Source organism: Daphnia pulex, chromosome 2 (genome assembly GCF_021134715.1).
Source record: "Daphnia pulex isolate KAP4 chromosome 2, ASM2113471v1".
NCBI lineage: Eukaryota > Metazoa > Arthropoda > Branchiopoda > Diplostraca > Daphniidae > Daphnia > Daphnia pulex.
In genome coordinates, this window is record NC_060018.1 from 9,048,767 (window position 1) to 9,063,226 (window position 14,460).

At 36.9% G+C, this 14,460-nt stretch overlaps 1 protein-coding gene and 1 pseudogene across 2 annotated transcripts; both read left to right on the forward strand.

The window, feature by feature from the left end:
- The first annotated feature begins 8,985 nt into the window (after positions 1-8,985).
- On the forward strand, positions 8,986-9,823 carry LOC124204092 (annotated as a pseudogene).
- A 117-nt stretch (positions 9,824-9,940) lies between these two features.
- Positions 9,941-11,227, forward strand: LOC124204079. 2 transcript variants are annotated; one of them, XM_046601092.1, is made up of 5 exons: positions 9,941-10,074; positions 10,222-10,424; positions 10,493-10,608; positions 10,686-10,927; positions 11,002-11,227. In XM_046601092.1, exons 2-5 carry the CDS (start codon positions 10,246-10,248, stop codon positions 11,134-11,136), a joined length of 672 nt encoding a protein of 223 aa, XP_046457048.1. In that variant the 5' UTR covers positions 9,941-10,074; positions 10,222-10,245; the 3' UTR covers positions 11,137-11,227. The 2 variants fall into 2 exon arrangements, with proteins under 2 accessions (XP_046457048.1, XP_046457056.1); XM_046601100.1 differs by having other exon boundaries at positions 10,255-10,424.
- The last annotated feature ends 3,233 nt before the right edge of the window (positions 11,228-14,460 follow it).

Genomic DNA, 14,460 nt, shown 5'->3' on the forward strand with positions numbered 1-14,460 from the left:
TACTTTAATGGCTCTTTCAAACTAGTAGAGATAGCAATCCTCTAAAAAATAAGATTGATATTAATTTTAATTTTCACTTTAAAATCAAAATAATTCCGATACCTTTCCATCACTCATTTGCAAAAACATTCCTTCTGGATTTTTGACTACAATCCCCTTGAGTGGAGTTTTGACTACTTTCTCCTTGAGTTTCTGCTGAGTTGAAGGCGGGATAGCTGAACTTAGAATTGTGGGGCGAATATCTGGACTGAAAATGGCAGGATTCGCAATCACATTCAAAATGGTTGGATTCTGACTTGACACACTCGATGAAGGACTGGTTGTATTTAAAGGGGCAGGAGTAATCGCCATGCCACTTGCAGGATGCGTAACGGGACTTGTAATTGATGGAGTCTTTACAACACTCGAACGGGCTCGTTTTTGGATCGACGTACTCTGACTTGATGAACTCGGTGTAGGAGTGATGGCTTGACTAATAGTGGCAGGAGAATTCGCCATGCTACTTGTAGGATAAATAGCTGGACTTGAAATTGGAGACGTCGTTACCACACTCGAACGGCCTCGTTATTGGATTGAGGTACTCTGACTTGACGAACTCGGTGTAGGAGTGATGGCTGGACTGATTATGGCAGTAGTATTGGCCATGCCAATTGTAGGATAAATAGCTGGACTTGAAATGGGAGGCGTCGTTACCACACTCGAACGGCCTCGTTTTTGGATTGGCGTACTCTGACTTGACGAACTCGGTGTGGGAGTGATGGCTGGACTGATTATGGCAGTAGTATTGGCCATGCCACATGTAGGATAAATAGCTGGACTTGAAATGGAATGAGACATTAAGTCAAATATAGGTTAATCAGAGGGATTTGATGATTTTTTTTAATGATTACCTTTTTGTTCATCATCAAACAGGTGGTGCCATTGATCAGTCAGGCATATGCCAAGTCTAGTTTTCATGAATTCTGAGGCTATGGATCCGTAAGCTCTAATTGTTGAAGACCAAACAGTATCGTTTGGGGTCGCTGCCAGCAAGATATACTCCCCTTTGAATTCTTCTGTTAGAGAATTGAGCTGGATATGTTAAATATTTGAAACAATATTTGTTAAACACTGTAATTGTATAAAAATATCTAAATCCTTTCTCGCCTTCATATTTATCTGTTGAAACCTGTTGTTTTTTGTACGGTTGTGTACTGATGTTATTGGTTGTTTACTTTTCTTGATACGCTGACCAGGCCTTGGGTAGGTAGCCTAAATGAGAAATGATGTTAATCAGATCAGTTTGAAATTTTAGTTATACTTATTTACCTTTACAAATTCCAGTCTTTTGAAAGCTTTAGTTTGCATCGAATTTTTCGTTTGCAGGATTTTATTTGCGATTGCAGTTTCTGAAATCAACAAAACTTTCTCTAATTCTGTGTTTGCTGTGTCATCCTCCTGTTCTGAAGATTCCTCTGCTACCTGTTCTTCCATATCAAAATTGTAATCCAAATCAGCATTTTCTATATCTATATCAATATCCATTTCATCCATTGCAAACTAAGTTATTTCGAAAAACTCTGTAGCAGACTGTCCACTGAGTCGGTTTGGTTTGGTTTGGTTCCGTTCGGTTCGTTGCAGGTGCTTGATCACGTGGTAGGCTTATTACGCCCTCTCATTGGTCATCATCCGTCAAGTAGCCTTAAGCATTATCGAGGTACCATGAACAATTTCGGTTTGAAGCTTTCGTTTGATGCGCATGTTTTCCTTTGATCCATGGATTTCTAGGAATATACATTCGTTAAAATTATGATCTATGCTTAAGAACCTTCACACATACAAGAGCTTTCACTATTTCGTAAAATAAATTATTTATCTTTATGAGAAGTGGTCAAAGAAAAGGCCTAAGTGTCGCTATTCATGAATTAAGCCGCCGTCATCAAAGCATTTCATTTTTAATGTGATTATTTCGTCACGAATTCAAAATACCCGTAATAGTTTATGGAAAAAATAGCGTTTTTTTCTGACGGAGAATTTGTTAACTGTATTCAAGAATATTTTTCCAGACCGTTCTTACGCTCTAACTTACCCCGGCTCTGAGAGCCCAGGCGCGCAATGACTCGGTCAGTTTCAGCGCGCCTCGGTTAGTTTGAGCGCGCGTCGGCTCTGAGAGCCCAAGGCGCGCACTGAATCGGTCAGCTTGAGCGCGCCTCGGACGGTTTGAGCGCGCCTCGGCTTTGAGAGCCCAGAAGCGCACGTACTCAGTCGGTTTGAGCGCGCCTCGGCTCTTAGGTTAGTGAACGCGAAAGACCGTCGGGTCCTATACGCGTTTTATCCGTTTTCTTCTACAAAGCCTTTTTTTAAATGTCGGACAAAACGTGAATAACGACGATGTTATAAGCAAAAATTGTCCACATGCCATTATCGCTGCGCATCGTTTCTTGACATATTCATTCACTAGCCAGGACTAGCCAAGAAAATTGAAAATACTGTTGCAATCTAATACGAACAAAAAAAAGGATTTCTCATTATTTACTTCATATTTCTTGGTCTTTCTCCTCCGTCATCGTTTCGGTACATTTTCAAATTACTATTGTAATATGAAGAAAAATTCGATCGCTTTATTCTACAACTATAATAGAATAATGGTTAAACAAATCAAAAGTGTCTCCATCCCATATATGAACTCTATGATCGTATCGTATGAACGTTTAAAGCAGCTGCGTGTCACAAATATGTTGTCGTCAGGTAAGTAAGGGAATCAATCACGTATTTGACCCCCGTTTTCTCTTAAGAGAACAACAGGCGCACGGCACACAATTCAGCATTGAGAGTCTAAGACCCAGGCAGGGACTTTTATGCGTTTTTGTAATTCGGCAGCAAGAAGACACGAGCCCCGATGATGACAGATTAACGTACATAATAGAGGAAATAATCTGAGTATGATTGGGTGTTGTGGCTGCGCAGCTATAGACTTATTCGAATGGTTTTTTTGTTTTGTTAAGTCGAATGCTTTTGCTAGAAATACAATCCACAGCAGTTGACGAAAGTTGCCAATTGATTGATTATTTAGTTTGATATCCTATTTTAAAATAAATTAAAAAGACAATTGTCTCTTCCTTTTTTAGTGAGATTTCTCTCGTCTGCCGTCGTCGTTCTGAGATGTAAGTCACACTACAATAAAAGAGGAAACGAATCAAAAATTTCTTTTTTTACGAGGCCATTACCAGAGTTCTTTTGTTATGAACCATTGTCGTAGGCGGAAGACGATATTGACAACGACGATAGAGTATCTCTCTTTCTTCTATAAAGAGAAAGGAGTGAGGGAGGAACCAATTTTTGAATTTGATCCTATTGGGCAATGACATCCATTCGGATGATTTAGAAGGCCATCATTGGCATCACAGCAGTGTAGACGTTCCGACGCTCAAACTTCTTCTTCCTTCCTCTTTTCCAACAACATTCGTCGATGGTTTTGTTTAAAAATACGTAAACAATCACAAAAATACGAATACAAATACACTGACAAGAAAGCGGATTAATGAATGAATTCAAAAATTAACATCAGCAGATAACTTTATTTTAACGTTCTTTTTCTCAAATTTTACAAAAAAGTTTGATTTGTGTATAAAGAGAAACAACGCCTATTCTTTTTCAGATTCGTCGCCGTCTTCCGCTTCACTGTATGCATCACTTTCATCATCGGTCAGTTCTTGGAGAGCTTCTAATAAATATTCCTCTTGTTCGATTCTTTCGAGAAAGTCGTCCGGCTCAATCTGCAGATCCTCCGAAAAGTTAAGGTTGAGAACGTCTGTGAATGCATGCACAGCTTTATCGATTACTTCCGAGATACGTGCAATTTCTGTCTTGGCCAAGACCGACCGGCTATAGTCAAGAAGGGTAACAGGCCTAATCTCTGTGGAAATAAAGTGCTGTAATATAGTTAGGAGGGTTCACATAATAAGAAAGTTTACTAGTGTAGTTTGTAATATCGTTCTCAAGATCTTTGCATAGCGAGATGAGTGACCGGATGAATTCCCCCATTTCTTTTTTAGTTTGGACAATGGCTTCACTATAACGGAGCGAAAGCATCCAACTGTCGATGAGGTCATAGTCTTCTCCTACAGACACTGCAATGAACAATTGTAGTAATTAATGGATTTAAAAAAAATGAACATGATATAGAATCAAACATTGTTTAGTGTCATGCCACGGGAAGATTCCTGTATCCAAATTCTGCTGAGACACTTGTATTCACTTTTTGCCTAATATATCAACGATTGTATCAACTCTTTTCTTTTTTTTACATTATTTTTCTGTTTGCAGTACGAGCTTTCCGTGTTACTGGGATGGTCTACCGAATTTAAAATTGGTTTCCTTTTGTGAGATTTGTGACAATCTTGAAAATTCTAAAAAGGAATATGGATAATACGTGTTTCTCATCAGTCTCATCCTGGGTTTCTGTGTGCTTCATTTTTTGTTGCCAATGTTGATTCTGTGTTTGAATCAACATCATTATTTAACTTGGGTTGTTGTGCAAAATTATTTGATTCCTTTACTAAATTGTGTTGTCCACAATTATTCTAAAATGAATTAATTTTATTTTACAGTCACAAGGAACTAAAGACTAAACTTGGTTGGAATCCATGGATAGCAGCACTTAAACTTTGGATCATGTTGCCACACCACACGTTTTTGGGATGAAAAAACGCAAACGGAAAATGAGTTGGTCGATCCAATGTATTAGAACGTTAGTCTATTGGTTGCCTGCCAGTAAACCTGAAATACACAGGCACAATCAGGAAATCCGGACAAGAGTCACACAAGATAGACGCCAAGCCAGCGTTGCGACAAGATTCAAATCTGTATCGAGAAGAGGATCCCGTCGTGGGTTCCAACAACAAGATAAGAGCACACATAAATTACATGCACACGCACAGACACACTTTAAAGAAAAAGGTACATTGCGTAAAGGCAGCACCGTTACGTAACGGCACAGAACGGAAATCTGCACGAACTGGTGGAGGAAAGAAAATGGAGGAATCGCAAGAGCGGAGTTGTGTGTGGGGCGACGAAAAAATACCGTCGTGGCGGCAAGCTCCGCCCATCGTCACCGATTTTCTTACCCCCTCGTGCGGAGTTGCCAGGTCCAAATTAAATAAGACACTCTTGGCGGGCTCCGGAACGCCAACAGATCATGTATATTATATAATTATGTGAAGTTATTGTATAATCAAAATTTTTTCCAGTTCATGTTGGTTTTAGGAAAGATTTATCATATTCAAAGAAATGGATCGAAAAATTTCAGCTATAAATGAATCGATTCTTCCAATTTTCTCAAACCAATTGGAAAAACATGAACCTGCAGCTCTATTATTGAATGAATTTATTAAAAATAAATGGAATGTAAGAGCAGTAATAGCCAATTTGAATGTCGAAAATGACGATAGTTGGTGGGTTTGTTTTTTAATCAGATTACTAATTACAACCATGTGCTTGAAGATAATTCCATTATGGAATTTACGTGTATTATTTAAATAGAGTTGTCATGGAAGACGAGGATGTTGACAATATTAATGTGTTGGAAGACTGTAAAGGTGTTGCTGGAAAATGTGAAAATGACGACAGCGGGTCTGTAATTTTCAGATTTACTTTTTTAATATCTAATCAAACCATTCTTTATAACAGAATTCTTCACTCTTTACAAATATACGGCAAGTGTGTAGTAAAAAGTACAAATTTTGAAGTTGAAAACTTTAGGGTATAGGGAAGGGTTCTCTGAGTTGATTTTATTGTAAATCATTCTTTATATTCGTATAGAGTGAAGAATTGTGCTTCTTTTGGCACAAAGAAAAAAATTTTAGCTTTACTTTTAGTATTTTTTGTAAATTTTTGAAAACGCCGTATTTAACACGGCGCATATGGGGGAAAACGGGTGTACCTAATAAAATGAACGATACCGTAGCGCCGTGGGGGTTAATTCTACGACAACTTCATGTGTAGAAAAAATTTAGATCATCATTAGATCTACTCAGGGCCAAAAGGAAAAAAATCTAGCCCAAGCGGTTCAAGAGTTATTGCATTTTTTCAAGGACACGTAGTGCCATAGGAATGCACTGAAAATAGGGGGGTGTACCAAATATTTTGGTGGGTACTGTAGGTGATATTTAATTTTTTTTGTTGGGCAATAGTTTAGACTTGCCTCATATTCAGCACACTCCACCTGATTTACTTATTGCCTTAATTTGTGACATACATGCTCGTCTGTACGATTGTCTTTAATTGCCTAGTATATATCTTAGGCTCTATGGAGAAGAATACAGCAATATGGGCAATTGCTTACAAAATCCGATCGATCACAAACCGATCAACCGTATGTATCAACCGAACCGATCACAAAGTATGTGAAGGAAATAATCGCTCTTGCGCTTTTACCGGCGAATAAAATTTTGGCGGGATATCAAGTAAATGTCTACATTCTTAAAGTTAGATTTCATTTAATTGTAATCAAAATATTGTTTTATTTTTATTTTTAGAATATCAAAACGTACTATGCAAATCGCATTCGTCACGAAACCAGAGCCATCCAGGAAGGAATAAAGAAATTTTCTCTCCTACTTGATCGGCGAAGTTTTTTCGGAGGTTTTTAGTGTTTTTGGATTGGTCCACCGTATTAATAATTTGGTGGAATCATGGCACTCTCGGCTGTACAAACTTATGGGTGGAACCCACCTTAACGCGTGGGATTTCTTATGTAAGTACATAATCTACTGTTAAACAGTTACATCTTTACTTACCTGATTTTATTAATTTTTAGCTTTCCTCAAAGAAGCCAGGAATTCTAAAGATCGGGACTATGAGTCCGAATCAGCAGACAGGTGATCTTCACGGCTTAAACCACTTCGGCAGCAGAAAAGAGACGAATTCATTGAAAAAATGAGCGCAACTTCATCGCGGGAACTATCAGTTTGCGGAAATTTCTTAGAATCTCAAGATATGTTACGGAACCTGATGTAAATATAATCATAAAGTTCATACATGTATACGTGAATTAACGCCTCTTTAATATTTGTTTTACAGCATGATGCTCGTAGCCGCCTAGGCGCCGAATTTTGGCTGGAACAGTCAGGGCAGTTCTGCCTCCTCCTCCTGCCGAGGTATGTCAACCCGCTGCCAACGTTCCGCAGCCCACTGCTGAAGTTTAGACACGGCGTGTCCGACGCCAAAATTAACCTCGGGTCACTTGCGGGCCCCATCATCTGTCAGATGATGGAGATTCTCCAATAACAAGACCTACAAGACCTCCCAATCTTAACTTTAAAATGTTGTTTTGTGTGTGCCTAATTTGCTTGTTGACCAAATTTGTTTGTGTCGTGATAGGAGTTACGTTGTCGCCTTTTGTCGCCTTTTGTCTGTGTTGGAAGCGATGAAAACGCCTAGGTTTAATTTACTTCTTTTTTTATTTGAAAATTAAAATTTTATTTGTAAATTATGATTTTGGATAGATGTAAATTCGTCTTTATTACCCCCGAGAAGCTGACTGAAGTCATTGAACGATCTGGGGGACCGTAATAAACTCAGAAATTTTCTGGAGGCCCTTTACCGAAAATGCGTTATTTGCATTCGTCATAGACGAAGCACATTGCATTAGAACATGGGGTTCTGAGTTTCAGTAATTGGTCAAAAATTATAAATAACTTTTTTTAAATTATAATTTTTCATATTACGAGAGATGCGTTTGGCGAATCATGTTTCCAAACGTCCCAATTATGGCACTGACTGATCAATTCCGACACCCAGTCAAAGATGTTGTCTTCGCTGCTGTTAAATAATCCACTTTTGTAATAGTTAGTGATCTTTAAAATGCCAATATTTAGTTGAAATTGTTTTTTTAGGTCTGTGACTAGTTGCGTGTGATCTAATCTAAAATTTGTGTTAATTGCAAAGTTGAGTAATGCCAGTAATCTAGAATTTTTTTTTTACATTATTCAAAACATCACATAACGGATAGTTGAATTATTTAATATTTTTCAAGTAAAGAGTGCGAAATAATTGATGCTCATCTTGTAAAATTTGGGTTCTCTGCGGCAGCATATCACGCTGGTATCATCGATGACAGGGTGAGAGCTTCTCCTCAGCAAAGATGGATGGTGGGTTACTGCCAGGTATAGTTTTGAAAAGTACAATGATTAAATTTTAAAATCAGAACGATGTGTAGTGTTGTTTTAATGTAAATAACGTTACCGCTGGTCTACCTATGATTATGTGTGTGACTGTGGCATTTTGAATGGGTTCCCTTACGAAAAAATCAGCTAAGCGCTCGACCTTGAAGCTAGCGGCAAGCTGATTTGGCACAACTTAGTGATTTCTAGCTTGCCACTAGCTGGTAATTATGTGAATTTCTTCATGCTTGCGCAGCTCTCCTTCAAAATACCTGAACATAAGGTAAACTATTTTAGCCTGCCTCCGCATAGCTTACTTCAAGCTAAAGCTATGCTTAGAACTCCTAGCTTGATTCGACCTGTCTTTTTAAAGCTATATCTAAGCTAGTATTTATGCTGGATAAGGTAAACTGTTTTAGCCTGCCTCCGAATAGCTTGCTTCAAGTTAAAGCTATGCTTAGAACCCCTAGCTTTATTATTCGACCTGTCTTTTTAAAGCTATATCTAAGCTAGTATTTATATGCTGGATAAGGTAAACTGTTTTAGCCTACCTCCGAATAGCTTGCTTCAAGCTAAAGCTATGCTTAGAACCCCTAGCTTTATTCGACCTGTCTTTTTAAAGCTATATCTAAGCTATCACATTACAGCTTATTTACAGGTCTCCGTTTTGAAAAAAATTGAACCCGCCAGACCTCGGTTGAAGTTGCCGCTGCTGATTATGATGAGCCTTCCTTAGAGAAATTTCTCTAATCCCTCATTTAAAAAAAATTAAGACACTTGAATTTAAAAATACTATAAAGTGGATAAAACTTTTCTGCTGTTTTCAAATGAGCAAACACAACTAAACATTTTGGTGACGTGGGGCCATACTCGATCTAGCCCTTGAGTCGCTTTATAAGAGAGTCGTCTGCTACGTTAGTCAATCAGCTGAATATTTTGACAGCGACAAGAGCCTATACGTTGCATTGAAAATCTATAGACGTGGCAAGTGAAATGGAGGAATTTAACGCTCTTCCACCGTTTTCTTCACCATCGGTAAGCAATTTGTGTAAAAAAGTTAATTTAGCTCAATGAGTCTTAACCATGTAACGTTCAGAATGAAGATTACTTGGTCTATGTCAGCGGGAAAATGGACAGCATCCCTTCCATTTCTAAACCTACAAATGGTGAAGGAAAGCCCGAATTCAATACTTTAGATGAACCAATCCGCCTGACAATAGTAAAGTTAATTTACCTTATTAGAAATTATACTGTATGATAACATTCAATTCTTATCAGGTACGTGATCTCAAGGCTGTAGGAACAAGTTCTTTCATTTACTTTACCCTCGTCAACAAACTTCTTTATTAACAGAATGTGAGTCTGTCCAAATAGATTTTAACTACAGTAAATAAATGTAACTTCCTATGCAGGGGACTTGTGGGGACCATTTATTTTGTGCACATTTATGGCATTGTAGTAAGTTGTAATCAGATTTAACGTAAGCCAATCAATCTCTCATGATGCAATTGAGCACTGAATAATCACTTGTATGCAGATTGCTACAGGGAAGAAGTGATAGTACTGATCACGATGGTGGGCCAGAATTTGCAGAAGTGTTTGTTATTGTTTGGGTTTATGCCATGGCTGTCACCACCAATACCAAATTACTAGGAGGAACAATGTAAGAACCTATTTTTGTACCAACCAAATCATGGCAAAATGATACAAATTATTTTTTGTTTTAGATCATTCTTTCAAATTGTATGCGTGTTGGGATATTGTGTATATTACAGACGATATTACAGACGAAAAATATTACCCGGCAACATTGTAAAAAAAAGAGCTGCAGTGGCTTATTATTTCCCGCGTAAATAATCTCGTCTGCACTGAAATGTTCAGATCGTCACTCTGAATGTGCTCTCGTTTTCTATCTTGCAGTTGCAGATAAAAAGTAAGTTTTGACTTTTTTAAATTGTTATATCATATATTGCACAGCCTATAGCCTTTTTTTGGAGAGGCAATGGCTTTCTGAAACCATTTTATAGCTGAGTTAATGCAAGCATTGTATATTAGCTTTGATTATTTTACACTCTGAAAGGAATTTTCATTTTTGTATGATGGAATGGCAAAGTCAACAGTCAATTCCCCAGTCATTCTTATTAAGTGTACTGATGAGAGCCTTATCATCACTACAATGTGCAGTTTCTTCAAGCCTAAACTTAGTCTAGATAACATGGATTTGATCTACTGCATCTCTTTGTTGGATTCATGGATCCATAGTAAAAAGGTCATCGTATTCAGGTTATTCTATAGTTCTTGTTTTGTATTAAACTTGTATCTGTTTATTCTAACGATAAAATTTTTCATAGATGGACTAGTGAGGATGATAATAAAACCCCTTATGATTTCACCGATTATTCAATTCCAGAGAATTGTGATGGAAGTAAATTGATAATGAAGACTGGCTTCATTCTCCTTCACTGTGGTACGATAAATATCTACATTTACATTTTACTCTCATTTATTCCAAACTTTCATTTGTTTTTATTCCGTTATGTTTAGATGATGTTTCCAAAATTGCATTGGAAAGAGACAGAGCTATCATGGAAAATATTGATCAGACTAAAACAAGGCTTTCTTCAAAGGTAAAGCGTTCCCTTTGTTATCCAACAATGGTTCCAAGACCTGCTGGTTATACCCTTGATGATGAAGACGAGAATTGTGGTGATGATGGTGTTATAACTGATATATCACAGTCACAACCTCAACCTTCAAAGAAAAGAACTTATGCAGAATTGGACAAAGTATAGGCTAATACTATTTTACTTTTTGTCACGCATTCAATAATTGTAAGACTAATTATTTTTTTTTTAATAAGGAAAACATGGAACTACACAGTAAAATTCAAAAACATTTCTACAGAAATGAAGGAGCATGTTCTGGATTTGGGACACATTTTGAAAAATTCTACAGCCCTACAGGCCTGTCTGTCGGCCTGCTTGTCTACTCTTAGTTGTGTGAGTAATGTTTATGTCTGTTCGTTAGAGCGCGTGATTATGCCTAACATTATGTGTCGTGTTTTGAAATACAAAGTCGAATTCAACTCAAAATTTTAACATGTTTATTTTGTTTTATTTGCCCGACCCCCGCCTCAAGTTAACTGACAAAAACAAGTTAACTAAAATCGGTTTATTCCAAGCTAAATTTTATCACCTAGTTATTGGTTGAATTAACTAAGCTTGAAAAAAGCTAAAATAATTAAGCTTATTTTAAGCTGACCCTCAACAACTAAAAATCAGTTTATAAATGGAAGGATAATATCGTCCATTTTTAGCCTAAACTTTATCAGCTAATTGCAAGCTTGGCGGTCCAAATTGTCAAGCTAAGACAAGCTGGAAACTAGCTGTTTTTTTTGTAAGGGTTCAACAAACACATTTATCATATTTTCGTAAAAAAAATTATTATTTATTATGCCTAGCTCAATTGATGCATATTATCGAGAATGCGGAATAGCCAGAAGGGATGGGGCCTCGGCATCAATATGTGTGTTGTTCTATCAATACTCCGGTTACTATTTTCTGGAAACTTTTTATTGATGTGATTATATTGATTTACTATGATTACTGTTTTTAATTAATCATAGTAATTGCTTATTATTAAATTTTGTTGGGAAAAAGTTCCAAGAGTCTAAAGAAATAGAGATCAAAGCCCTGATGGAAATTCTTTGTGTTTGCGAATACGTTATCGAATGTCACAATTTTTTTATTTCCCAATATCTTGGAGAGCAGCCTAAAATGTGTAAAGAAGATGGCTTTGTTTGCTGAGATAATTGCATCGATTACGTATTATACCGTAAATTTTAAGTGTTATATAACAATTGTTTAAATTTTATTGAAATATAGGAAGTGGTAGTCAAAGTGTGTTTTTTTGAAGAGGTTGAGTGTGTAAGGGAAACGATAAGTACAAACTTTTAGTTTTACCATTTCCAAAATTGTGGACGTATTTACTAAAAAAAGAATAATTTTCCAGATGGTAACATGACTGAAATTTTAAATTAAAACAGGATTAAAACTATTTAATTGCGTTTTAGAAGTGTGCAACTCTTCGCTGTTTTCAAAAGGATCAAATTGGAAACGAAATAATGCTACGCGATTTTCTAACGTTTGGTTATCGACGGAATTTTGACCGAAGAAGTTTTTTATTCACTTTTCTGCTTTCTGTCTGGACTAATAATACTGCGTGGTAAACTTAAACTTGGTGCAAATGTGCAAATCGTTGAGGTCGATTTTTTAATAATAAAAAATACTAGTTATTTTTAATTATTACTAACTGTACTTTTGGTTTTTGGAATTCTGTTACGCTTATTCAAGAAGTTTCTCAACCCCCAAACAAGAATGCATGTGTTGAACACAACAGCAATTCAGAATTCGACATGAAGTACTGAAAAACACTTAAATATGTGCAATATTTAAGTGTTGACTACTTTTCTCGTGTCCAAATACGTTTCTCAAAATTTCTCCATGTTTTTGAAAGGCAGCTCTGGCCTAAGGGGATAAGTTCATCTTTCCTTTTGGTTTGTTCTCCCCTCTTGTTTCTCCTCTTTATTTTCCCTCGGTTTGTTTGTTGTTATATTTCCCTTTTGTTTGTTTTCTCCTCTGTCCTGGTTCGGCCAAGGTTTTCCGGTAAGGGCAACCTCTTCCCCCTTTTTTTCAACCCTTTTTTACAGTCACCTCTTTTTTACTGTTCCCAAGGACGTCTATGCCCCATGGCAGTGAAATGCTAAAGTACGTCTTTTTTTGTTGTTCCCTTCCTCTTTGGGAGTCACGATTCTCTCTATGCATCGTAGAGCTATATATATATTTGTAATCACGGATAAAAATTGTAGTAAAAAAAATTTATTTAGGGTAACATTTTATATACATGTAGAGTTAATTATATGGAGTCACCATATACAATAAAGAGTAACCAAAATACTAAGATTTAATTATTCAATATGGAGTCACCATATTAATTAAGAATTACAAAAATATCAAACAGAAGGCCCTTTTTCAAACATTACTGGCAGTACTTTTTTTCTTGGGAAGATGAATACTGGGGGCACAGAACCACAAGCCGCATTTACAAATGCCAGTATGGTAAAATTTGTGCCTCTTTCAGCAGATACGGTTTGCTGAACCTAATCAAGAATGTGTAACAGAAATTAGTTTAATAGAAAGACAATGAAGATTGTTGAAAAATGACTATTTAAAGGAATGCTGTGAAGAACACCAGTTCAGACACTTCCAACAAATATTGTTGATCTATTCAAGAAACATCTTTGAGAAAGATTATTCAATTTTTATTCTCAGACAACGTATGTTAGCAATTCAACATTGCACTCCATATGGAATTTTTTCATTGGAATTATCTGTATTTGATGGATTTGAAGAAGCTGAAATTTCATTGGCGAATGCCCAAAACAGGGATTTTTTCGACTACCTAGTGGGCACAGATGAGGATTTTTTTCCTATGTGCGTCCTCTTCGCGAAGTGTACCGAAATTGCTGCCACCAAAAGGAAGAAGCAATTGCTAGAAAAGATTGCGGAATTGCGACAAAACCGTCAGGACCTTGTTGATCAATTAAAAGATAAAAATCAAGAATTGACTTATAACAACAATCCTCCATTCAAAGTATCAAAAATTTCGAAAATAAGGGTTGTGATAGGAAAGCAAACAACCTGATTTTTTGTCAGTATTGCGGCGAAATTTTTGTATTTGCCGCAAATGACACTAAACACCTTAGAAAGAAAAAATATCATGAGTATAAAAAAAGAAGTGGAATTGTACGTTGATGAAGTACAGCTAGCCGGACAACACCCAGCGGTTTTTATTCTCGATGATGATGATGATGATATTTCCGAAATGACGGAAACTGATATGTTGGCCACAGTGATCGTCATTCCACCCCATTATCCTCCTCCTTCACGTTTGCCAAAAGGAAAATCTAACCGTGAGTTTGTCCGTGACGTTACCTGCTCACCCATTGCAGTAACTACTGCCTGCAAATCCATCAGTTCCCCCAACAACAAATCCGACAAGTCACGGTGTGTTGGTTGCTGGAGAAGAGGAAGATCACCAGGCTTCTCGCGGGCACTCTTCAATGTCTTTGGGCAAATTCGATAACTATTTACCATGTCATTCTTTAAAAATCGCCAGCTCATCTTCATCTAGAACGGACATTGAGCGAGCCGGACAACACCCAGTGGCTGTTATTTGTTGTTATTTATTTATTATTGGTAGTTATTGGACAAAATACATGTTTATGATTTGAAGAATGATGAAAGTGCAAAAATGTAAA

Bases quoted from the DNA above. Each gene is read 5' to 3' on its own strand.
- LOC124204079 (XM_046601092.1), top strand. From the start codon at position 10,246: ATGGCAAAGTCAACAGTCAATTCCCCAGTCATTCTTATTAAGTGTACT. The intron at 10,425-10,492 runs GTTATTCTATAG...AATTTTTCATAG, and splicing joins AAAAAGGTCATCGTATTCAG to ATGGACTAGTGAGGATGATA. The intron at 10,928-11,001 runs GTATAGGCTAAT...TTTTTTAATAAG, and splicing joins CTTATGCAGAATTGGACAAA to GAAAACATGGAACTACACAG.